Raw genomic sequence first — 24456 nt, forward strand, 5'->3', positions numbered from 1 at the left:
TGTTTAAACATTAATGTTCATCTGGAAGCAGAAAAAGGGAAAGACGAATGCACAGAAAGTGATCCCAGGATACGTCTAAGTTAATTAAATATCCTGAAAGCCCTTCAAAATTTCAAGCAAACATTGAAGTCTTCTGAGAGAAATGTTTGTGCTCGCTACGGAAATGCAAAACACGATACATAATAAAGTTCGGTTTATCTTTTATCGAGTTGGCGTAATTTGTCGTTTAACAGCGAACAGACTCTCAGCAAAAACCAAAATTTATACTTATATATATTAATAATATATTCTACTTAAGACTACACTTAACGTTTTTTTGCCTTCCTGGGACATCATCTATCTTGAAAACCATAAAGGCGCCTTTGAGTAATGCACTTTTATGATTTTCGTAGGACAGAACTAGCTTGCCTTATATAAAATGGCCGTAACTGTAGAACTGATGTGGATTCGTAAATAGAAAATCCAGTTGGTCTAATGGCAAACTGAACACAGAAAGATCTGAACTGTAAACTCTCCTACACTATAAATCTCTTAAATACTAACTTCCAGGCCTTGCATCCATCAACGTAATGATCAATACGTTCCTAGAAGTAAATTGTTAATATTTTAAACTGTCTCTAAAGTTGTGGATTTTACCAATGAAGTTCTTCTTTTACCTTGCATTACGACAATTCGAAATAACTTCATTACCACAACAGACGATTTCAGCTTCAATTTTCCTTGAGCTTAGATCAGGCTTGAAAGGCTGTGGTTTCATAGATCATAGGGGCTTTTTGCCCTCACGGGTGGTTCACCGTTAGCTAGATTCGATTAATCAGATATATTCGTCAAGTCGCTCTACGTGTTATTAAAAGCTGGATGCCGACAAATGTCACCAGACGCCTCCCGCAGATCATGACTGAGCCGGAGTCGATGACAGTGTTGAGTCAGTGTGGCATCAACGATATCTGAGCGCTCAATAGAGCCGCCAGACCATCGAAAGGCCAATTCCGCTTTAACCGGCTAATTTCGCGCAAGCTAATAGAGACCGCTGTCTGATTAAAGGAGGTTTGATCTGACACCAGTTAATGCAGCCTGTGTGGCTACCACTTGCTATGCAGGCTTCAACGTGGGCGGTCGCGATGGCCAATAATCACAGACCAAGAGCTTCGAATCAACAGATGAGTTCTGTGTTTGATTAGCGTGAATTGGTGCAGGGTCCCCAATGTTTAATTATGATCCGAATAGAGATATGGGAATCGTCACCTATCCAGAAAGTATTGTCAACTTTTCACGTGCTCGACGACCGACTTGCTGTTCCGTACCCGTTGTTAGCAGCCACAGCAAATTACCAGCTGAAGTTTCGTAGCTGAGGTTTACTGTTCTACATATCCTCGATGTTTTTGCCGACGGATGCATGGCGCGTATCAAAGCGGACATTGTATAGCGTGCCGATAGTCGTGCTCGGAGAATCGACGTTGATTCCAGCGGCAATCAGTTTTTTCGGAAGGCAATTTTCAAGACCACATGTGCGGGCCATATGCGTGAAGGCACCATCTTGAGGTAAAGTCGGCCTACGCGAACCTCAAAAGTTTTGGTGTTTTGCAGGCATTTTACACATGTGTTTCACATATGGCTAAATCGACATGCTGTTGCTGAAGTAGTAACCGGCAGCGCTTTGAGGCTTTATCAGCTGACCTCGCCGGCCTAAAAGTTGACTGAACTTCACTCTTAGTGTCTTTATCGGCGCTGGTTGTTTCATATCAATGGTACGCTTCTCGTGACTTTCAGCATATGCTACTTGGTATCGGATGATTTGCAAATGAGGTTTGTAACGACTTGGTCAAAGTTACGACAACTTTTTCCACATGAAAATAGTTTAATTGACCGCTCGAACGACATGCCTTTAAGTTTGTCTTTTTTTTTTATCCCAATTGAAATTTAGAGATATATATATAATAAAGATTAGCGTGAAGTATCCGCCTGCGATGCGTGAAAAGTTTTCGCATTTAATATCACACTGCTCGAACGCTTTCCCCATCTTCGTCACTCTGTGCAGCTAATGATAATAAACCTATTAAGCTAATAATAAGCAATGTAATTACGTTCGCGGCGGTTTCGTTTAATGCAAGTTGGGGTTCATTGCCAGCTCTGGCTCTACAATGCCTAAGACAAGTCCAATATTCACGGAAGATCGTAGCGGTCAAGCGACCGATTAATCAGAAGAAGTCCGGTCAGTAGAAACATAAGCAAATGACCATTTTTGCCAAAAGCGTCTTTTTGTCATGCGAGTCACAAACAGCGGCTACGGGCCTAGTAAGTTCCGTCCAAGATCCTAAAAAGAAGATCAGTCTTGGCACCTAGTGATAACAGTTTTCCGTGTCATGAGTGCGTCGAAAATGGCTTAGCATATAATGCAATAATCTGAGATTTCATAGAAATTAAAGCAAGGCAGTCGAATCTCGCCCAGGCACCCTTAATACTTGCTCAGATCAAATCGTACCGATCCGTGTTGAATTAGTGGCCATACAGAGCAATATTCTTAATTGTGAATGGCGTCCTAAACATATATGATCGATGTCCTCGGAATTAAACTTAACGATACTGTTTACTTGTTACTTCGACTGCTCGAATACATTTCAGAGAGACAAGACATAAATATTATTCCGGTTATAAAAAAAGGCATAGATAATAATCTTCTATAACTACCTAATGGGGAGCGGTAGTTTGTTCATTATGTATAAAAAATATCGTAATTTTACAAGCAGTGATACTGGGTTAACGAGCTGGAAGGGACTGAATATGTCGCTTATTCATTTCTACGTCAGGTAAACATCTAACAACGTGTTTCCATGCAAAAGAGTCCCTGTTTCGAGAAAGCTAGAAGGGGTGAAAAGCCAAACGTATTTTGGCACAGGACGTAATCCTGGGTTCGAATTAAAATATATTTGGGTTCTTTTGGCTCGGCGATAGCCCACTTATATGTGATTTTCACATTAGATGACTCCCTCTATTTGACCGCACATGAATGCGCTAACTCTAAATCTGAAAGATTACCCTATTTGTGGTACAATTTCACATGATGACCTGAAGCGATTATGAGATAACTTTTTAAGTACCTCTTGGATTTAATAGGCCTGCGAAGGTAATATGTACTTGAACAATGATAAAATATTCACAGAAGTATGATTTTTGAAGAAAGAGTAATTTCTAACAAAGAAAATCTTAAAAGAAATGTGTAGTCCCCAAGGAGGGGACGAATCAAGTTGAATGAATAGCCAAAGGACTACATTACTTGACATCAAACTCTAACGACCCACAATGTACAGATTGATTTTTATCGACCTTTATTATGCTTAAGCTACTTATAGCTGTCTAAGTACATGTTGGAAGCATTCAACAACTATTTTTTCTTGTGGGACACTCACATGAGATCAAACATTCTGGCACTCTATTGACGAGCCAAATTATATATATATATATATATATATATATATATATATATATATATATATATATTTGCAATTAACTTGATTTACTCAGCAGCTGTATAACTCCAGCGACTCGTAGGCCAATTTCCCTTCTGACCGGAACTAGTGGCAGTCATTTTCGAGAAGTCTATAAACATTTCAAGTTAATTCCTGACCTGGGTGACTCCCTCCTCGGACGCTCTATCGACGCTCAGCTTTAGGCAAAGAGCTCAAAGGAGCAAGCGTATGAGAGCAGACAAGCATGCCAGCGACTCCGGGTCGAGAATGAGAAAAGTACGACCCGATTAAGGCCAAGCTATGGAATGAGTGGAGCGTCGAACTCGACCTGTAGGTGAATAAGGCTGATGATCGCTCGTACACGTCAGTCAATCCTTGGAACCAGCGCTGTAAGAGTCTTGGAGATAGATCTCAAAGAGGCGGAAAAGAACCTTGGCGCGGGCTCGGGTTCCATACCAGGAATTGCTCGAGACGAAGCGGCTAGCGTGTTCGCAAGTAGCTCAATTGAACTCGACTAGTAGGTACATCGCGAACGGGAATATGGATTGGGACTAGAGGGTCTCAGGTGGAGAACACCAGGGGGATACGTTGGGGGTGAGACATGGATGGACAAACTAAGTGACAGCGTATGTTGACTGCTTGGAGACACCAACATGGTGACACAGTGTGACCAAGGTATTAGCAGAGTACTCCCAGCAAAGGACACTTCACAAGGCCAACATGTGTTTCTCTACACACGGTTCATAGTAGACGTGGCAGTAGCGGCCGGACGTATACGATGCATTTGGAATGACTGGCACCCATTGTTCATAAATCCTGTTGCTTGACATGACTGAATGTCGAGCCGGATAGCTTCTGTCTTTGGCGTAATAGTTTTGGAAATTCAGATCGCTGCTACCCCCGCTGTTCTGCTACAGGTCGGAGAACATTCATTAATAGTTACGCTTTAATAGTAACATTGAACAGGTGTAATACGTTGATCATCGCAGAATATTGGATCCTTTCTGGTTCGGCCAGTAACAGACACCCGTAGTAGGGATACGTTGCCAAACTTGAGGTAACTAATAGCTTGAATCGTAATCCAACTTAAACTTGCCTATTAATATGATTTGGCTATGCTAAGGTCTTAGTTTTGGTCGCATAGGTAAGTTCATACATTCAGTAATCTTACAATACCGTAGCAATTAACCCAGTACCTCCTATAGAAACATGCACTTGCTAGAATATCTTCGTAAAACGTAAAACATTAGCATCGACTGGTAGTAAGTCGATAAATCAATCTAATTTGATGCTAAACAAACGAAGATAATTAATTGTTTACAATTAGTGTAAAATATGGAAGAAAATAGAAAAATAAACGCAATCCGTATCGATATATTTTTTTTATTTTTCTAAACGATTCAATCATAATTTAGACCTTAATATGTTTGTATTAAGAATAGCGTACATATAAAGTAGCAGAGCAATCGTAATGTACATACATATTCAGATTCGGATAATTCACTCTGTGTATGTAGTCTCGATTGATTAGAAATAAAAAAAAAATAGCAGAGTAATTTTGAATGAATAGAAGATTACCTTCAAATAATGATAAAGCTTGAACAAGGAAAACGTAAATTATTCCTCAGTTTTAGTACAAGTCGTTCATAGCAACGAATGGCGAAAAAGTCAGCGTTCTGATCAACTCGGAGAGAAAACAGGCCGTCAAGTTAACAGTAAAAACAAACACTGGACACGTTTTTCTGAAGCTTTCGGACACCTCTTAAGCATGTCACATGCCAGAGCGGATTAACGGAGACATTGTGCCATCCGTGCTAATAGTCAGCGAGTGATTTGCCTCTAGGGAATTCGCCAAGTCGATGAGGTGTCTCAGAGGCGCTTTGACAACAACTGCGACAAAAAAGGCCAAAAATGTCTATACCTTCTCTAAACGCGACTAAGCGCTCGAGGTCACGAAAGAGGCCCGCCAATATCGATAATAATTAAGGGGATTACCGTGACGGATAATGTTCCCATGAATGTAAGGTCTGGAAGGATGTACCGTTCTAGTTTACAATGGTTCCACAATCTCTTGGCCCCTATGATCCAAGTCTTTCGGCTTTTAGCATTATATGCTCCAACAATATTCTTTGTACACAAGAAATTTATTTGCCGCAAGAAGAACATGCCAGCTCCGTTATTATGAAAACAAAGACAGCACTTTTTACCTGTCGGAACCTTTTATGTGTCCTCGGAGCACATGTAGCACAATTGACTATTGTACTGGGTTGAAATGGTGAGTGGCGTTGTGCCGATACTGATATTGTTTTCTGGAGAGGAGTCCCTGCTGATTCGATAGGCAAGAGGTTTGCTGGGGTATTTGTAGTTTAAAATACTATATATGTTCGACTCTTATAGAGTGCCTATAAGTATAATGATGGAAACTTGGACAAACGAAACATTGGATTCACACCCGGTCGACATCGTAAATCGATAGGTTCAGCTTAAAAATTATCATTGTGCTGTACGTTTCTATTTATGCCGGCCTAATTCCTTATCCCGCCATAAATTCTCTCAGATATCCCGAACTGAGCGCCTTTAAAAAATCGTTACATATACTTTAATTACATCGCTATAGTGACACACAATCACTACAGCTTACAAGTGGATGCGAGTATCTGTCTGGGTCTAACCGTGTTGCCCTACTGGCCCCTTTCTTTCCCTCTATATAAAAACTGCATAGATGCATGCATCCACAGAACGAAGCTTTTGTCGTCCGGCTAAGATTAGATGCTGCTTGCTGCAATATGTATTATATGTACGCTTAAATGGAGCTTAATGCATGTCCAGAACATGGGCTGTGCGCGTCCCACAACTAAGCGTCGTGGCACCACACCATACCGCGCCCAGTCGCTTGTTCCAGGCGAAAAGATGACTGCCAAGATCCTGTGTGAGTAGGCGGTAGTCGACTCTTTTTCTCTCTCTCTCTTTTTCTAAGTTTGTCTGGAGTAGGAGGCGGCGTGTCCCCCGGCTACCGCCGCCGTAACAGACGACGGAGAACGACTATCGCTCCGTAGAGATGATCAATGATGATGGCGATGTTGTGACAGTTCCACTTCCTAGAAGGCCGCCGGCCCCCTTGATAGCAGTCGACCACGACGACAACTACAGCAACAACAACAATGACGACTAGGACAATGAGTGTGGGCCAGCGGAGTTCGGTACGGCTCTTTTGCTCAGGCGAGAATATACGAAGAATAGGTGTCTTCTCGCGCCGTAGAAAATCCGTACATGACTTGGTCGTCGTAGAATTTGTCTGCTAGATTGATGCGATTCCACAATGTTCCGTCAGTCCATACATACATACAGAGGAAAAGTGACAATCTACCATTGGCTACTGTACAGTCGATACATTTATAATGTAATAATTAATCGATGCAATCGGTGCAAGATGTCGGTACATAGGCGATTTCGCGCACTGTTGACGAAATTGAGCCGTGTTTGTATTCGTAGAAAATACATTTGTTAAGCCGTAAGCCATTTTACCTCATGTGGTGAAAATAGCTGCGACAAGCATGATTTCAGGTCATTCAATATGGCTGGGGGACAAGGACGCGGGGTTGTGTGTATATATAAGTGAATGTGTGTGTATTAAACAGGTGTCAGGAAAGAAAGGGTTGACGTACGTTAGATTAGTTCTTGGCAGTAGCTAGCGGTAATAATGGCGATGCTGTAGTGGCAACGCCTTTGCCTTTAGCAGAAAATACATTGAGCCAATTTAAGTTCGAATCTATACGCAAACATATTTTAATGCCCTCAGTCAAACGGTCCCGAAACATACTGAATGTGGCCATAGTCCCTTCTACTGCTAGGTGATTACTCATACCGAGGGCATTCTACGTTTTGAGAAGTTCCTGAAGCGATCTTAGAACAGCGGCACCGACGCTTCTCATAAACGCAACGGCTGTTTAGCTATATGCACCTGTGTTAACTTTGTTACTTAGAAGTATTTAGAGAAAAACTTTTGACATGCCTTACTAATAAATTCTTAAAAGTCACCCTCTTAAGAGTATGTCAATATGCTCTGTATTTTTTACAATCATGGATACTGCGCCCCACTTGTGGACCAAAAGGACGGCAAGTGGTGCCTTTATGTTAACTAAAATAAAGCGCTACTTTTTTGCCTAACATCTAATAGCTTGCGATTTATTATTGTAGCCTAGCATTGCCGTTGAATGGTTCAAGTTGTACATATATATGATTCGCTTTCGCCATTATGTAGCATTTATCACATATACTTACTTTACTAATCAAGATTCCAATTGAAAAACTGGACCAATTTCGTTCTGTAGAAAGATCAGGAAGAACTATTGCAGTTCATCGCGGTGCCGTCAACTTTTTTTTACGGCGAATTAATTTTCGAAAAATGTAGCAAGTTGTTCAAAACGTATTTTTGCAGAAGGTGTGGTCATGTCAAAATGGAGCGTCTACAATTAGCCAATCAGTTGCAGTGCCTTAAGGAATACTTATTATTGAAGATATTAGCTCGTGTCTTTCATAGCAATGATTCCGATTCATACCTTTCAAAAGCGTCATAAATCCACAGGATTTTTTGCAACGCAGAGGATATTGCAATGCAGAGTACCCCCCCCCCCCCCCGAAATACAACCAATTGCAATAATACAGAAATTAGCCAAAACGAGGCTTGGTTGTACCATACAGAAAACTATAAAACCAGCGTAAATATAGTAACTAGAATAAAATGTTGTTTTATTTTTTTATTAAGACGTTATATATAAGACGTTAAGTATCCCAAATGTGTGTGTTATTGGATGATGTTGAATCAACCTTCAAGCTTATCAAACGTTTGGCGTAATAGATTGCGCACTACAGTAAATAAAGAAAAGGTTTATTACATATATACATTTTAATGGGAAAATTCCTTTTTTTGATGAAAAAAACTAAGCCTAAATATATACATAGTGCAAGCACATAATCGCTTTCCTCATGAGGTTCACCCCCATAGCCATTGCGTACCACTCTAAACAAACAGTAAGTATATAGTTAAGGTGTCCGTGCGAGTACGTAAACTAAAACCTATTCAGCTCTCATTATATTCGTCCTTTTTAAACTTTATCGATTTCCTCCTACGTAGGTCGTCGGCGTACGATCGTTCTATGGGCTAGATGCTATTTCCTGTTGTTGCCCTCGTGTTGAGCTGTTTGGGACACGCTCCATTAAACCTCAGCGCTAAACGGCATCCCGGCGACCACCTGGACTATTACATCGGTCGGATATGCTGTTCGCGTCTTTGTTTATGACACGTTGTTTTGAAAATGAAAAACTAATATTTGTAGGGTCCTTTTAGTATTGTGGAAAACCGCCGAATAGAAGACTATCTACGTAAGTCGAGTTTTCAACGAAATGCTCAGAGGTCAGATAAACTATTCTCCATTCGAAGGATCGGGCGAAAGCGACGGAAGTGGACAAAGTTAGATATCTCGAGTGGCAGCGAGGGTTCCATTGTACAATGTACGCACATGAAGTACTATACTGAGTATGCTGTAAGCTGGTGACCAGGCTTGACATTCAGTCGTGATGGTTTCCGTTATCTTATGCATGAATGCCCCCACGTGGCACATCACTGGCGCGATGCAACGTGGCCCCGCCGTCAATATAACGGATAGTAACGCTAAAGTCGTGACAGCCCGTTCCGTTCTGTGATATCCAGGAGAATGAGCTCTGCACGACCCTCTTCTGCTCGAGGGATCACAGCCATTAAACTCTGGCAATGTTGGATCTCGCAGTAGCTGTAATGATTTTTCACACTAACTGACTATACGCGCCTTCAACGAAAGAAGACGGTGACACGCACTCCGGCCGTTTACGGCTGGAGGTTACTGACATTAATGTACAGACAGGCACAGATGCCACATTTGGTAACATACCTGATTGTCAATGCGTAGTTTTTTCTATTGATCCTAGATATTGCGGACGTCAATGTTTCAGATAAAGTTACTATTTCTGTTGGCTGCAATTCTGCTAAAAGAAAAAGTAATCTTTAACAACTCAAATAACGACCCGTACTTTACGTCGACAACTCGTTCATTGCTGCTGCACAACTTCAAATTATAACCATGTGTTTTTATTGACGCTTGTTTATTTCAGTCTTAATTGAGACGTAGTGTTCGTACGTTGTTTTTTGGTTCTATGGGAAATTAAGCAATAACGCGCTTCTGTTTGTCGAACGACCTCTTTCGGTTCTCAGCATATGCAGAATAAAATTATAATAACGAATGAAGACGCTGGGCTTCTTAAGCAATGCATAGTCGCAGTGAAATCGCTAGGTCTATGTTAACTTTACATCTATTCCTGTTACTAATGTCGCACCGATCGGTAACAAAAGCAGAGCACGCCAAACGTTACGGCCGTCATTCGATGAAAAACGAAGATCCACACTTGTGGTACCGGGTTAGGCCAACTCTCTCCCTTTTGGTTAGAGAATTTGTACCGAGTAGCTGCACAACTACTCCTAGCCATTTGTGGATTCATGTGCCGTCATATGCTGCCTCCTTGACGCCGCTTTCAAGACCCAGTCAATCCGGCACCCGATCGCTCCGCCCACAAGCAGCCGATCTCCTCTCTCAGCTCACCCCTTATCGGTTTAACAGGCTTCGACTGCTGGCCGATTTAGAGCCACATGTTCTCGATCAGCAGTTCAGTAGCGTTCAGTGGAATCATCAGAGCGTCGTTGGCCAGCGCCGTCGTGACGACTCGGGCGCCACAGTGCAGCACGAACGTCTTTCGAACGAGTACAGAGAATCGGTCATAAATAGAGACGGTGGTTACGTTAAAGCATCGAAGCGTTTGCGGTGAGCCCACAGCTAGAAGGACGACGAGGCCTCCATCGAGTTCGTGTTAGCGGCTGTAGCTGTAGCGCCCTTTTGTTTTCGCGCTGGCTATCCACGATCAGCGAATGATGGAAGAGTCGTTCCCCGTTCCCGTGCAGCACAGCGACAGTAGCGGCATGGGCACGGCAACGACAGCGAACGCGTCGCTGGCAATGCCGCCGCACCATTCCTCGACAATGTCAATAGCTGGTTTTTACGGCCAGGAGGACGACGATGGTCTCGTTGGTGGCGGGTGTATCGATATGGATATGGTGCCAGAATCGACGTCGGTACTTTCGTCGGTGACTCAGAATCGCCGAAAACCGCGCGGCGTTGGTGGCGCAAAGCGAAAGTGTCCAGAGGATGATCCCAACGAGGCCAGCCGACGCAAACGAGTAAGTCGAACATCTGGAACAGTTTACATCGATAGTAGTTATGGTAATAACAGTAGCAGTATCATTCTAGAATCATAGCGCACGATTCCTACCGTATGATGTCGATCTTCTTCTAGTCGATTCCGTCAGTTGATTCGTTGGCCGACTTGTTCGGTAGTTCATCAGAGTGCATGTTTCCGTCGATAGATAAAGGGAAGTAAACATCGTAAATTTGAAGAAAATTTAGTGAAATATTTACCCGTACGCGCGCGTCCTAAGAGAGACTTGTTAGCGGCGATGTCGATGACTGCTAGTCACGATGTGGAGCTCGTCGTCACCGTCTATAACGAGCGTCACCGAAAATCCTCCATGGCAACGGGGATCTTAGTTTGTTGATCACCAGCGCAGTTCCATAGGGAGTAGAGAGTAGAAGCGCTAAAAAAAAGAATAAGGAAAATTAGACAGCCGTGATATAAAACGTTACTAGTAAGATTTTTAATGCTGCTGCCGCCAGGTCTTCTGCTTGTGGCGATCATGACGGGCCGGCAACCAACGACTATAAAGCATGTGTGTTTATTTTACGCAAACAAACACTGCATTCGATGTGTCTGCGAACAATGGGAACTGTTCGTTAAACGGAACCACACATATCGCGCCCTATTGATAATGATGCTGATGGTAGTGACGAGATGTATGTTTCATGTGTGTGTTTATACATGCGCGTATGTGTGTGTGTGTGTGTGTTATAGTTCTCCAATTTTATCATGTATACGTTTATGTGCCTGTGCATTTTTCCAGCAGCAAACCAGCCAGGACATACAGAATCAACGACATCTCGCCAACGTCCGCGAACGCCAGCGTACTCAATCATTGAACGAGCGATTCGCTCGACTTCGTCGTATTGTTCCAACGATGCCGTCCGATAAAATGTCGAAGATTCACACACTACGACTAGCTACGTACTACATTCATTTCCTTAGCCAAATGCTCGACGGGCAAAATTCGATGATCGATCAAGTCGAGACGGTGGATACGGCCGCATTCGTACATCAGCTCCGCTATGCATTTTCAGTTTGGAGGATGGGTACCACGCTACATACGCCCCTCGAAATGAACAACAACACCCCGAACGAATCCGGCAGTCACCAGTCCAGCAGTAGTGAGCAGCCCTATAATAATCCTTACCATTAGAGTCGAAAACGTTCGCTGTGGAAGAAGGATGGGCCAGGACGTTATTGCAATGTAAATAGATGTACGTTTACTTAATAATGTGTATATTTGTGTAAATAATCGTCTACTATATAGAATATGAACAGTATATCAAACTGGCAAAGCTAGTATGACCAAAGATGCAAAGAAATATACGATGTTGACACAGAGACGTGCCGTATATTTGTGTATAGTACTGCTAGGAGCCAAGGTAATAATTCAAAGATTTAGAGGGAGGTATCTCCCGCGTTTGGACGGGCAGTGGTCATTTGTACAATATTATGGACTAATTATTAGAGGGTTACGTAGATATATCGAGAAGCGATCTGAAATCAAACGATTGTCCTAACGAGGCGCAAAGCTGCATGAGCACTGCTCATCGGAATGTCAACTACTAGCTCTGATCAGGACAACAAAAATAAAGATCCGATTTAAAATCGACACGGCAATTACCCGGGTATTGACTCCGACCAGAAGCTGTTCGTATGCGAGAGAAGTTAGCATATTGAATAGTTGGTCACCATTAAACCTACGGACACTTCTTGTACGGCTGTCCCAGCAATGCCCGACAAGAATGACCCATTCGGCCCAGCAAAGGTCCCGTTTTTATCGTTGTACGTAGATTTTCGACGGCGTTAAGTTCGCGGCCAATGCGATAACACTTAATTATGCAATAGTTCTAAAATTACTTAGCAATGGTTGAACTATAGGTCAGCGGCAAGTTTAGTGTTCAACTATGAGAATTCTTGAACTTAACCGAAACGCTGTACTTCCGCTACTTACAAACGCTCATTGTGGTTCTTCTGTACGGATTCGTTGTGTCCCTTGAAGATTCTGCGTATAATTTGTTATAAATAAAAAGATTCTTTTTCTTAAAAACTCAGGTCTAATGTTGTCTCTACAGAATGAAAAGGAAAGTAGTATACAGGGTGAAGGAAAATGTTAATTAGCATAAAATATTGAGCGTACCGTTCCTGTGGGGATGTTTCTGTTGGAAACGGGGTCACACGAATACGAAACCGTCTATTGCATTCCTGTTCATTGTTGCCATTTGACTGGAATCCGTTAATCGAAATCCATTCTAAGGAGCTTCTCCGCTTCAGATCGATATGCCTAAATAAAGTGACCTGTTCAAACCAAGATGCTGGATGGTGCCCATAGCTAGAATATGAACCCGTGCCATGCCCCTGCATGTAAGTGAACTTAGCTAACTGACCACAGCTAAGTATTTAGCTAAGCTAGGATTGCTTCCGTCGCCCTTTCGACTATAAAGAATAGTATTATGCTGCAGGTACACACCAATTGAGTACGAACCACTTCAAATCTGCTTTGTGCCAACGTTGTAAGATTGTACCTATAGCAATTATCTTTTTGTTTCAAAATTTTGACTTGACCACAATACCTCACGGTCATAATGACGTAGAAGAGCACTTCGCGAAGCCGCGCAACGTCCCTGTTTCCCCTGGAGATACAATCTTCTTCGCAATTAGACATCGTTAAGCCAGTAGAAGGTGCCGTGCAAAACAAGATATTTTTATAGTGAACTCCACCTTCCTGCAGGACAAGAAATTTGGCGGGCCACTATACCTTCCGCGAAACAAATGTACGTTTCAGCACATCGACCTAGACATCAGATGTCTGCATTGCTACATGCATATGTACCAGGCGTGTCATTAAACAGCATACACTGTATTCAATGTTTAAGCGTTTGAGATCCGGAAACCGCGGTCTAGATTTACGATGTTTAATTGCCGAAGCCGCTAATTTCATTCCCACTTTTTTGCTATAATAGTCAAGCTACAACGTCTGTATGCTATAACTATACTGTATCCGCCCCTGCCATAGGCGGCCGCGCAGCGCTTGACGATTTTACGCATCAGGGGTGATGGACGATCGGGGGACGTCTCGGCGCGTGCGTTCGCCAGAGGTTGCAGTACCGTTAACAAAGTGGAATGGACTGTAAAACTTCATGAAACAAATGGTTAGACGAAGGTATAGAGATCTCGTTATTCTACCTGCAAATTAATATTTTCAAGCCTGTATACGGGTTTATGGGTTTCCACTTTAGAAAAATGTAAATACGTAAACCATAAACTAAACGTAAAAAACGGTTATTTCTATTATAAACAAATAAAAATATTGTTGAGTAGTTCACTTAATAACCAGGAAATGTTGTGACATCTACGTAAAAGATAGAGCAATAAGCGTTGATTCTTGCGTTCAGTAATGGTTTGAGTGTTCAGTATAACAAATGCGCAAGAGGATTCAAGTTTCCGTATGTCACATTATTAGTATATACTAGGTACACACGAACTGGATTTCTGCACATTGCAAAATTTACTACAACCTTTTTTTGTTGATTTGCTCTAAACTGCTACATTTACATCTTAAAAACGCAGACAGAAGGAAAAAATCTCAGAGCCACACAAATTGGTTATCAGTGCTTCGTTACCGGAATGATCGATATAAACGTCATCAGTTAATCTGAAGGAGGAGAATCTGTTCAGACAACATATATAATAACATGAATGAAAAACGACCCAGCTAACCTTAGATTCAAAGTGGTTCAAGGCGCCCGCTGAAGTGACAGGGCTCAGTGATGACGTGAAGGCTAAACACATAAGCTCTGCTTTCGATTGTCGCACACTAGGACCATTACCATGGAGTGCTATGTCAAAATAATATAATATATATTGTAATGGAATATAATACCAATGAACTGCTACCTATTTTTGGAAGGTTGATGCACTGGTTAATGTTGAATATGATCTTTGCTATTAGTCGTCAATCCACACTGCGCAAACTTGTGGACAACATCGCCTTATGCTCAGGAGAGAATAAGAACTATTATAAGTTTTGAATGAAGTAACTACTTCAGCCATCAGATCGTTTGCCGTACATAATCGAAGCGAAGCTTATATAATGTCTAATCAACGGTTAGTGAAAGGCTGCCCACCTTTTTACTCCGCCCCCATACATAGTACAGCCAATTACTTTATGCTAACATTCGTTTGTGTGTCGTCTCTAGTTGAAGATTAAAACAGATCGTAAGAGCCAGCAGCCGATGGAATGCTAGGCGGTGGCGCTGCGAAACTTAAAAGTCGAAAGAATAAATACCGCCAACGTGAGAATCTACTAGATAACGACTATATCGTAAAATTAGGATCGCTATGATGCTGGCGTGAAGTAATTTTATTATTTATTTATTGTTTTATTTATGTTTATTTATTTATTATGAAAGTATTTAAGAAACCGACAAATGGGTCAAGATATATTTTACCGAATAGAATGGAAACAACCTTGGCCAGGGGACCTCAAGAAGCGAACTGGCACGTAAGTATTTCCTGGTAATTTGATTACGCGCTCATAATGTATCAGTGCCCATCGATTTGCTATCGACCGTTTTTCGATATCAGGCGATCTGCTTGAAGAGTTTGACGAAAAATACTTTAGCCGAAGACCTTCTGAATACAATATACGCGTGAAATAGGGTAGCTGCCTCCATGTTCAGCACGACAGGCAACAATTAACGAAATCCACCGTTCAGTTCCGGACGTTGACGCGCGACAATGACTTGAAGTTTGCGTCGTGTTCCAACAATAAGAATAGTCTATAATAACGATACGACAGGGCTAATCAATACCACACAATCGCACTGCAGCGCCCTCAAACTAGTCTGAGCACATAGTGTTAACTTACTTACTTACTTGCCGAAACACGAGAAACTATGGCCAGACGATACCGAGGGTTCAAAGCCGATTTACTTAACAATAAAGATCCAGTTATCAAAGGTTAAATCAAATGCAGGTCAACAACAGCGTACCGTGTTAGTCTGGAAATGCACTGTCTCCAAGCACATATCCTTTTTTCAACTGAACCGATGTTACTTGCTATCGAGTTAGTGGCATGCTGCACGTAGTCTTGTTTCAATAACTGTAACTTGTAAATAGATCACATCTGCTCGTACTTATCACTAAATCATGTTTATTATCTAATTTGTTTTATTTTTTTTTTTTTCACCTCAAATTTGGGATAATTTGCAGTAATTTAACGTCCTCACGCGTATTATAATATGGCATCGACCGCTGGGTAAACGATCGTTCAACACAAGCACGTATGTGATACTCAATATACCTAACTTACTGAGTACGCAAGATTATTGCAAGTATATCGAATTTACATGGCGTCATCTATTCCCATCGACCTTATCTTTTCCGATATTTCAGCAGGCTTAGCGACACCCCGTCATATGGATTTTCGTCTGCATATATTTACCATACACCAGCTATCGTCTCATCGGCGATCCTGTACTACAACATTTGCTTTATGTGTGAAGATGGAGACGCAATCGTCAGTAAAGGTTAATGTCAACACATTTGATCATCTATCTTCTTCACGTTACATTTTCATTAGCGTTCCTAGTTGAATAAAATAACAGTCACGCGTGAATTTCTGCTGGGTCTTTTTTAGTCGGTGTTGCCAGCACTGTCCTGGAAAGCCTGACAAGTAGCAGCACCGAATATTTACTTCTTACGCTTTTAAGCTAGCTTTACCGCTAGCAGCGAAATTTTGAAAAGTTATTTTTGATTCGTCTCCTTTTTCTAGTCAAACAGCAAGCAATGCACCCAGCCGGATGCATTGCTTGCCGTTTCTACCTATTCGAATCGGACTACGAAGGATTTTTAATTTGAACCTTAGCATCTACTACTATATACTCTCTCTCTATAACCAATATAGATACAGGGACATAGCTGCCCACGAAGTCGGGAAACTGCTGTCGCGTTATGTCTTGAATACGATAATCTCGTGTGGCTTTCGACTAGTCACCGACATCGTTTGCGAGCTCTAACTATGTAGCATTTGACAAATCGAATTGTTTGTATCACTGGCCCTTACGTGGGCCGTTCTTTCGATTTAGGAGGGCTACTTTTCTCCATGGTCCACTAAATAATGGGTGGGGGAGACAGGTGCTTACATGTGCCATTGATGCCTACATTACGGAACATCTAAGGCATGGTGACCGGAAGTTGGAACTTGTGGTCCATCGAGTCGTTCCATGTTATGTGACTTATGTTGGATTATAATACTCACATTATACTATTTTAAATTCTAAATTTCAATTAAATTTTATTAACATTCTATTTCAATTTCATGAGTCAGGTGTCTTTTCGACGCATCTCTCAAGTGTTAGAAAAGATAATGTGTTCAATGTGTAACGCAAGTCTATGGCAGGCTGAACAAATGTCCCACGTTTCTCAGGAAAACTTTTTAAAACTATAATTAAATAGAAGCGAGCATTTTAAAACAGAAAAGCTTCAGAAAAATCTGCCACAAGTTATTCTAATGGGGAGTGTACTTCGCGAACCTCGAGTCAACCCCTTTCATATATTGCCCGAAACATCGCTGGGTTTCTGACACTGCGATAATAACTTCCTTTCTTAGTGAAATGCTGTGATCGCACAGGGTAGGCTTAAAGCGAGTCACCAAACAACTGTTTGCAGAATTTGACTGTTACGGGATTGCCACTGTAATTGTCGAAACGTAACCCAAAAAACTTGAACTATTCTATAGTAAGTAAGTCCTACAAAGAGAGAGGCCTATTGGTAGATGAAAGACTTAAGTATTAAGATACAGTAACACTTTATATTAAGTACAATTTTCTGGTTGCTTTTAGGTCTTTGTGGCAGCGTAAATGATTTAAAAAGTTACACATTTTGAAGCTAACAACTTCCTTGGAGAACGATAACTTCAAACTGCGAGTCAGGATCACTCAATTCAGGATTACTTTGTCAGGCCTATGGGAAGATACAGTGTCGAATCAAAGTATCTCTTCCACCTATTGCTACCATCATTAATTCATACAACGATTTTATGTTGCTATCATTAGAACGAATGTACTAATGATGTTACTTATAAACCCCAAGCGGTCCGACTTGCATAGATCGTCATGTGTAGTACCGATGTGAGGTCGTTACCATACAAAACAACCAATACAAAAATAATAATATTGATCGTTCTTAGAGTGGGCTTAGCTACTACTGCGGTATGCTATTACTAGTCATGTTTGTTTTATTATCGCTGGCCTTACTTGTTTCCGCCATTATTTGACACGGTGTCTTATAGAGTCTAGGATAGCGCTGCAGGCGTGCGTACAATCGAGGGACGCCCACATGCACGTTATGTGGTAATGGTAAGCACTAAGAAAATGGAGCAATAGATACGAAAACGTCATAGGAGATACCATAGTACTTAAGTAGAGGAATACGTTGGCCGCTTTGGCGGATTGACTTGTGTGCAATGTATAATATACCTTTTCTACACGGTGACTCACTTAAGTTGAATTTGTTGAAAGGAGCTCGCCGGATACTGAAGTTAACTTTTTATTGAGGTGCAAAGTTCACAGGGCTATAATCGACTGACGCTATATTGTGTCTTAATGTAGCCAGTAATTGCCCCTTTAAAATGCCCCATTTTAATTATTCATATCGCCAAGCATTCTTAAATGTCCATAAAACTTATATTTAATGTACAATTTTATTTTCTTTTTACAGAAATCCTTATAAAGGCCACGCTTGTAGTACCTTGCAGTTCGTTATGTAATTGAAGTTTTCTCACATAATGCGGTGCCTTGTTTTTCAGTTACTAGCATCTGTGTCTGGCAATCAATCGAAAAGTGAACTAATTCTCTTTTAAGAACAAAGAACCCGCTTCGGGTGCGATTCAGTGAATTAAATTACAAATTCTAGCTAACATACACACTAAATATATGAGCGTATATTAATGAGAGTATTCCTCACTGTGATATTATACATCTAATAGAAGCGATCGCTCATTATTTTTTTAAAACAAAAAAGGACGTAAAACCAAATGTATGGCCCAGAATGGTTACTAGGTCTGCGACGGTGCCACCAAACACTGGCGGAAGAGTGGTCAGCTTGATGGGAAACTCTGTTATTCAGATAAGAGTATCAGAGGTCTTGACTATTCAGCATCGTAAACTTCCGCTTGTTTTCGAACTGTGTGTTTGGAAGAAGAACAGTACAGGACTAGCGTGAGTTTGCTTTCAACATACTACCTTTCATACCTACGGTTAGACGATGTCACATGCATCAGCCATGTAGAGTCACCGAATTCAGTATGTAAAAATAGGAAAAAAGACACGGAATCTAACAACCGATCGCTACGCAAACAAGCCGCAGAGGATCATACGGTCGAGGTGACGCCATCTGCTCATGAAAATAAAAACTCACATAAGTAAAAAAAAGTGCGGACGAAACAAACAGTACTGTCCTATGGTCAGCTTTTGGGAATAAATGTAGGTGGACTTTGTCTTGGACGTGCTTTCGGCCAGAGGTGCAAGCTTACAGCCAGAAACCTGCAAGTCCGTATAATGAAGGGAGGCAATACCTATAGTCACTTGTACTATATTTCATATCCCACCGATCTAAGGGACTTAGCTGGTGCACAAAACGAACGAACCTCGTTCAAATGATTCTATACATCCGTCAGTCTTTACAGAGGTACAACTCATCAGGATTTATTAGGAATAACACTTGGCGGCCTATGCCAAATAAAGAAAAGCGAAATGTTTTACTTATGTCGTTAAAGGTAAAATAATGTAGAGTAACCTATCCAATATGAGGTCATCTGTTGCAGCCACAAGATCTAACCGAAAAGCGATTGAAATAAGGCCACAATAAAGGCGGTAGTCTCCCCATCGAAATTACGCGGGGAAAAATAAATAACTAAGCAGACGACAACGGCGTTGCTATTCGATCAGCTGTTCGCCTAGCGCAATCATGTCTAACACACGAGTTGGATAAAGAAGAGCAAAATGTTAAGGGCCGCACTGAACGTAAGTTTCGTCGATCACTTTACTGAATCATTGATCAAATCTGGAACACTGTGCCATCGTTCGGTAAAACGAGGGCAATAATACGGAAACGGTTAAGCTGACGATTCGTTTGCAGGGTCCAGCACACAGTGTTACGTTACCGGTATTCGATTTTGTAATTGAAACATGGTGCAAAAAACAGAGGCCTATTACCAACCGTATTTCTTATAATTGCGCTTCATGTCATTTTGCAGGAAATATAAAGCTCTTATTGATTAATCAGTTTATTTCGCGCCCGTACTTTATCGATGACGATAGCCATTCGTTAGTTTTTTCTTTCAATAATTGTTAACTGCTAGAAATATCCATAGGATATGCAAGAACACCTAAGACTGTGGGTATAACCTCTCGGTTATGTATAGCAATTTTTTTTGCTGCTAATTAAACAAATAATTTGACTATAGAAGGATGACCTGCATTGTCTTCTTCAATTTAAATTTTGGACTCACACAGCATTCATTAACAATACATATATCACTGACATGATGTTTCCGTAAAATTAACATTACCTATAGGTTATGCACGGTATAGTCCATTATTTTTTTTTAAGATATTTGGACCAATGTATGACAAATGATCGCCATAGCGAGTCACTTTTAGAGTAAAAGTAACACTCAGCTGTAATATCTGTTATAATGGCTCGAACAGCAGTAAACTCTAACGCTGAAAAGGCCGATGGTCAACGAAAATTGATTCGATTACGACGACTGTAACTTAGTCCTTACAGGTCACCCAAAAAAGTCCGCAAACACCCTTGCACAGAGCAAGTTCGACTTTTCATAATTTTGAATTAAAATTATAATTATTCGCCCTATCCAAGGTACCCTGCCAAATTTCCACAGACCTTGCATATAATAAATTTCTTCCTATGAGTCAGCCATTTTGTTCATTCAAAACTTACCGGACATATATTTAATATTCGCTTTCATTGTTAATACCTGGTAGTCACCGGAAATCGTACGCCTTGGAAATGTTGCAGTACTTACGGCGGTTGGTAGTTGTATAGGCCTTCTATATATGCAAGAGCGGACCCGCAAGAAATTTAAGCAAAGCGAGTACTTTCAGGTACGAAAGAGCTTTTACTCGGTGCACTTACAAGATATTATTACAATTTTTTAGTTATAATAAGTTGCAAGGATAGCATCTACTTCCCTAGCCGGGTCAGTTAGCGATTTAGTGCATGTTTTCCGAGTGATTCCTACGTATAAAGAGACCTAGATGACCTACAGTTATTATCTAAAATTTTTTACAACTTTTCTAACCACGGTCGACCTGCAAAATAAGTTACTCGGATGATTTTACGCCAGCGAAGAACAATTTCACTGCTTCGATGAATCGGTATTTTTTTTTTGCCTTTTTTTAGGTCAGGTTTGTTTGTTTGAGATTCGTAATTTCTATACCGCTTGTTTTCAGAAAACTATGCGTGTTCTGCTGGAAAACCAAAGCGCAAGAACCCTACTAGGTGAACCAGTTATATTTGGCAACGTTAATCTATGTAGGTCGCCAGGTTCCGAGTAATGAAGCATACAATATTCTAGATATTCTCGTTGCTTCACAGCATCGCAAGCTGAACGGATCTATGAAACGCATATATTAATTTAAGTCCGTTCGCGATTTTTCAACGACGTAATCTAAACGTTGGAGAGTCGTTGCATCTACACGAAAAGATTCTTTGTTCCTGAAAGCAATAGTCAGTCATAAATAACGAGTAGCTCTCAATGGTCAGCAAAGGATAGCCTTGAACTGAGTCAAAATGCAAGGTCGATTCTAATTTTTGTGTTGCTGATCGTAGTCGTATGAAGCAGAGCTCTATGTCACAGACGTGCCTTTTGGCTCGATTACTATGTCTAATTGTAACGTTGTTTATGTATTTTTGACAATTCAGACGATCCTAATTTGTTTTATGTAACGGCCGAGAAGGCGAAACTCGTTATACCCGTCAGAGGTTCAAAGCGGAAAGGCGTAGTCTACTCTTGGTGTGTCCGACACGTAGCTCCGATGGTTTCTACAAGGAACAACAGTGACATGGAGGTAAGAGTTAGCAGTGAAAAGCAAAGGACACTTCCCTTTACTTTTTAGGTTGCGTTATGAACCATCATTGCGTACAAAAGCTCCTTAATGTGTTCTATTTATCCGTGAATTTAGACCAACTGCACCGACTCCCTGCTCATTTCGTGTTCATACGACATTAGACAACAACCTCATTTTTCATTGGATTTACAGTCACATCGGTTCTTCTCTGTAAGTAATTAAATCGTCGATTTGATTGCATTTTTCCAATTCGGTGAATATTTATTAACCACTTTCAAAAGTATGAAATCCAAATATCACTCTTGGAGACCATTATACTTTCTTGCCACCTTAATTCTAATTAGGCGGCACGGAGACCTGTGCGACACAACTTGGTAGATGTTTATGTAAAATTATGTTCAAGTTCATAGTTAATCTCAGTTTTATGTCTCTAACGGATTTTTCGTTGATGTGAATAACGGCCGAAAACGTTCCAAAGGCCGTAGCGAACACTGCACCGTTACTACCAAATGAAAAAACGTCAGTAGACAGCGAGGCTGGAGCAGTAACGCAGCTGGAAGAAAGCTCCGAAAAGAAGCTATCTCAATGGCGTGTGATGCGCGTTGAGATACTGCTTGAACAGGCAAAGGACAAGAGGCTGCTCGTGTACAAAACTCCAGAAGGAGACGAAAATTTTGTTGACACCTTTGATGACTTCAAATTATGCACTAGAGATTCAAAAGTCCTCAGAGGTTGAATCTCGCCGAAATCATACATAAGTTACATGAATGAATGAAATACTGCTGACACATGTATATTTAGAACGGTTCACAAAAAAGTAGTCTTTGTATCTCGTACAGAACTTAGAGTTTGGATAAAAAAAAGCAGTTTTCGAATGTATTACTTTTATAACTATATTGTAGTAGCAGTGGCACAACTTAAGGAAATAATTACTTAAAGATAAAACTCTGCACATATGTTGTTACATGTATATATTATACGCAATGTCTTCGACGATAAAACTCCTCGATTTTATATCCTATATCGTTATTCCAAACAGGATCAATATCGCCGTTATCGACTTTAGCGCAATAAACTAAAGGAAGGCCAAAGTAAAAATTGATTTTTATGTCTACTATACGTATTGGAATATGGAAATATCTATATTAATATGCTACAACGTTTTACACTGTTATTACTATCAGATTCACTGCATTTTCCCTTCTGTCAGTCTCGTTTGCTGGACTGTATATAGCATAGAGAAACGTCTCGAGTGAATGCTTTAACATAGTCAATAAATTATTTGTTACCATTTGTTTATTAACATTTATTGGTAACTTGTTATGGAACGGGGGGCGAGGGCACTTTGTCGCAGATAGGTGAAAAAAGAATACGATCACCTTTGCAGATCTGGACTTGTTTTAAGAACTGACTTTAGGTTTGAACAACAACTTATCGAGACGAGGGCAATGGTATACCAACAAACTGCCTACGGTTTATAGATTCTGTTGTGTTAATGATCGCTTCTAGTTGCCGATAGATTGGCTGAAGACGCTCTGCGCAGTGCAAGTTTTTATGCCTTTATTGCGTACTAGTCATTGTTGTTTGACCAATAGATACCCATAGTACAGGATAGTGATTAGTACGGAATGGCAGATATGAAAAGGCTATATGAAGAGCTTTAAAGAGCCCTTTGTCTTAGAATACATCCTTAGTCAGTAGGTCTAACACAAGTGTTATAATGATAGCTGTATTGTCGAAAATGTCGAAAAAAAAAATCGACAGCGTTATATAACTCACGCTTCTCAAAGTTACCGCCATTAGTTACTGCTAAATATATGCTTGCTTAGAAAAAAAAACTGTCTAACAGCATAACGTACTGTGTTTTATTTCCTAACTTCAGTTTAAGGCTCGATGGAGGAATCTGCCTCACCGTTGGTTGAACCCTAAAATAAATTGACCGCTCGAATCATTCTGTACCTTCAGCTCGCACGAGCCCACGGTCGTTGGTACCATTTCACATTAATCTGATTTACGCTATATCTCTATATACTATATATAGTAGCATGGATTCGGTCGTTTATAAATCTATCACAATAAATATATCTGGCAGCAAAGAAAAATGCTGAAATACTAATTATTATAATTGTCTTCCCAATGCATGTTTTGGCTGCGCGCGCATTAAAATTCACATCTATTTATGTATTCAGGCCTCAACACTATCAAAAAAAAGCAAAAAGAAGGATTTAACAGAAACTTTTAACATGTTCTACTCTACGTTTGACGCACCTGGAAACATAGCTTACAATCAGGAAATCATCGAAAGACGACATCAAATGGCATATTTTAGGAAGGAAAATGAAAGGACATGGTACCGGTCGGTCTCAGATTTGTTTTTGGGCGAAAATCCAATCCGAAGTCGCCGAAACAGCGTTGTTGTTATTACTGCTCAATGATCAAAAACCCCTCAGCGCTTTTTTTTTTGTGATTGACATAGAGTAGTAGAACACACTGCCTGGTGCTGTGAAGATCAACTGACCATACGCCTCGTGACAGCTATTGGTGCCCTAACCCCGAAGAAAACCGAGTTGAACGAAACTAACACTAGGAACGATCGCCATTTCAATACTCAA

General features: G+C 40.8%; 2 protein-coding genes and 1 long non-coding RNA gene across 12 annotated transcripts; 2 read left to right on the top strand and 1 right to left on the bottom strand.

Moving 5' to 3' along the window:
• Window positions 1–8248: 8248 nt before the first annotated feature.
• On the top strand, window positions 8249–12802 carry LOC111265843 (uncharacterized). 2 transcript variants are annotated; one of them, XM_022842809.2, is made up of 2 exons: window positions 8249–10731; window positions 11509–12802. In XM_022842809.2, the coding sequence occupies exons 1-2, from the start codon at window positions 10423–10425 to the stop codon at window positions 11899–11901; spliced, it is 702 nt and encodes a 233-aa protein (XP_022698544.1). In that variant the 5' UTR covers window positions 8249–10422; the 3' UTR covers window positions 11902–12802. The 2 variants fall into 2 exon arrangements, with proteins under 2 accessions (XP_022698544.1, XP_022698546.1); XM_022842811.2 differs by having other exon boundaries at window positions 11512–12802.
• LOC111265846 (uncharacterized) lies at window positions 10623–16155 on the bottom strand. Of its 5 annotated transcripts, XR_015313224.1 has the most exons (5): window positions 14876–15042; window positions 14469–14587; window positions 13322–13884; window positions 10970–11145; window positions 10623–10744 (listed from the first exon to the last, which is right to left on the bottom strand). It is a non-coding gene; the product is annotated as an uncharacterized LOC111265846 (long non-coding RNA). The 5 variants fall into 5 exon arrangements; XR_015313223.1 differs by having other exon boundaries at window positions 13322–14587; XR_002683713.2 differs by lacking the exons at window positions 13322–13884; window positions 14469–14587; window positions 14876–15042 and adding an exon at window positions 15743–16155.
• A 3496-nt stretch (window positions 16156–19651) lies between these two features.
• Window positions 19652–23153, top strand: LOC111265842 (uncharacterized). 5 transcript variants are annotated; one of them, XM_022842806.2, is made up of 6 exons: window positions 19652–19774; window positions 20759–20878; window positions 21227–21308; window positions 21699–21844; window positions 21959–22054; window positions 22323–23153. In XM_022842806.2, the coding sequence occupies exons 1-6, from the start codon at window positions 19754–19756 to the stop codon at window positions 22578–22580; spliced, it is 723 nt and encodes a 240-aa protein (XP_022698541.1). In that variant the 5' UTR covers window positions 19652–19753; the 3' UTR covers window positions 22581–23153. The 5 variants fall into 5 exon arrangements, with proteins under 5 accessions (XP_022698541.1, XP_022698542.1, XP_022698543.1 ...); XM_022842807.2 differs by having other exon boundaries at window positions 21227–21275; XM_022842808.2 differs by lacking the exon at window positions 21959–22054 and having other exon boundaries at window positions 19653–19774; window positions 22323–22942.
• The last annotated feature ends 1303 nt before the right edge of the window (window positions 23154–24456 follow it).

Source organism: Varroa jacobsoni, unplaced genomic scaffold, assembly GCF_002532875.2.
Source record: "Varroa jacobsoni isolate VJ856 unplaced genomic scaffold, vjacob_1.0 scaffold_1019, whole genome shotgun sequence".
NCBI classification, from domain to species: Eukaryota; Metazoa; Arthropoda; class Arachnida; order Mesostigmata; family Varroidae; genus Varroa; species Varroa jacobsoni.

Bases quoted from the DNA above. Each gene is read 5' to 3' on its own strand.
- LOC111265843 (XM_022842809.2), top strand. From the start codon at position 10,423: ATGATGGAAGAGTCGTTCCCCGTTCCCGTGCAGCACAGCGACAGTAGC. The intron at 10,732-11,508 runs GTAAGTCGAACA...GCATTTTTCCAG, and splicing joins AGGCCAGCCGACGCAAACGA to CAGCAAACCAGCCAGGACAT.
- LOC111265842 (XM_022842806.2), top strand. From the start codon at position 19,754: ATGTTAAGGGCCGCACTGAAC. The intron at 21,309-21,698 runs GTAGGTCGCCAG...TTGACAATTCAG, and splicing joins ATTTGGCAACGTTAATCTAT to ACGATCCTAATTTGTTTTAT. The intron at 21,845-21,958 runs GTAAGAGTTAGC...CCGTGAATTTAG, and splicing joins GGAACAACAGTGACATGGAG to ACCAACTGCACCGACTCCCT.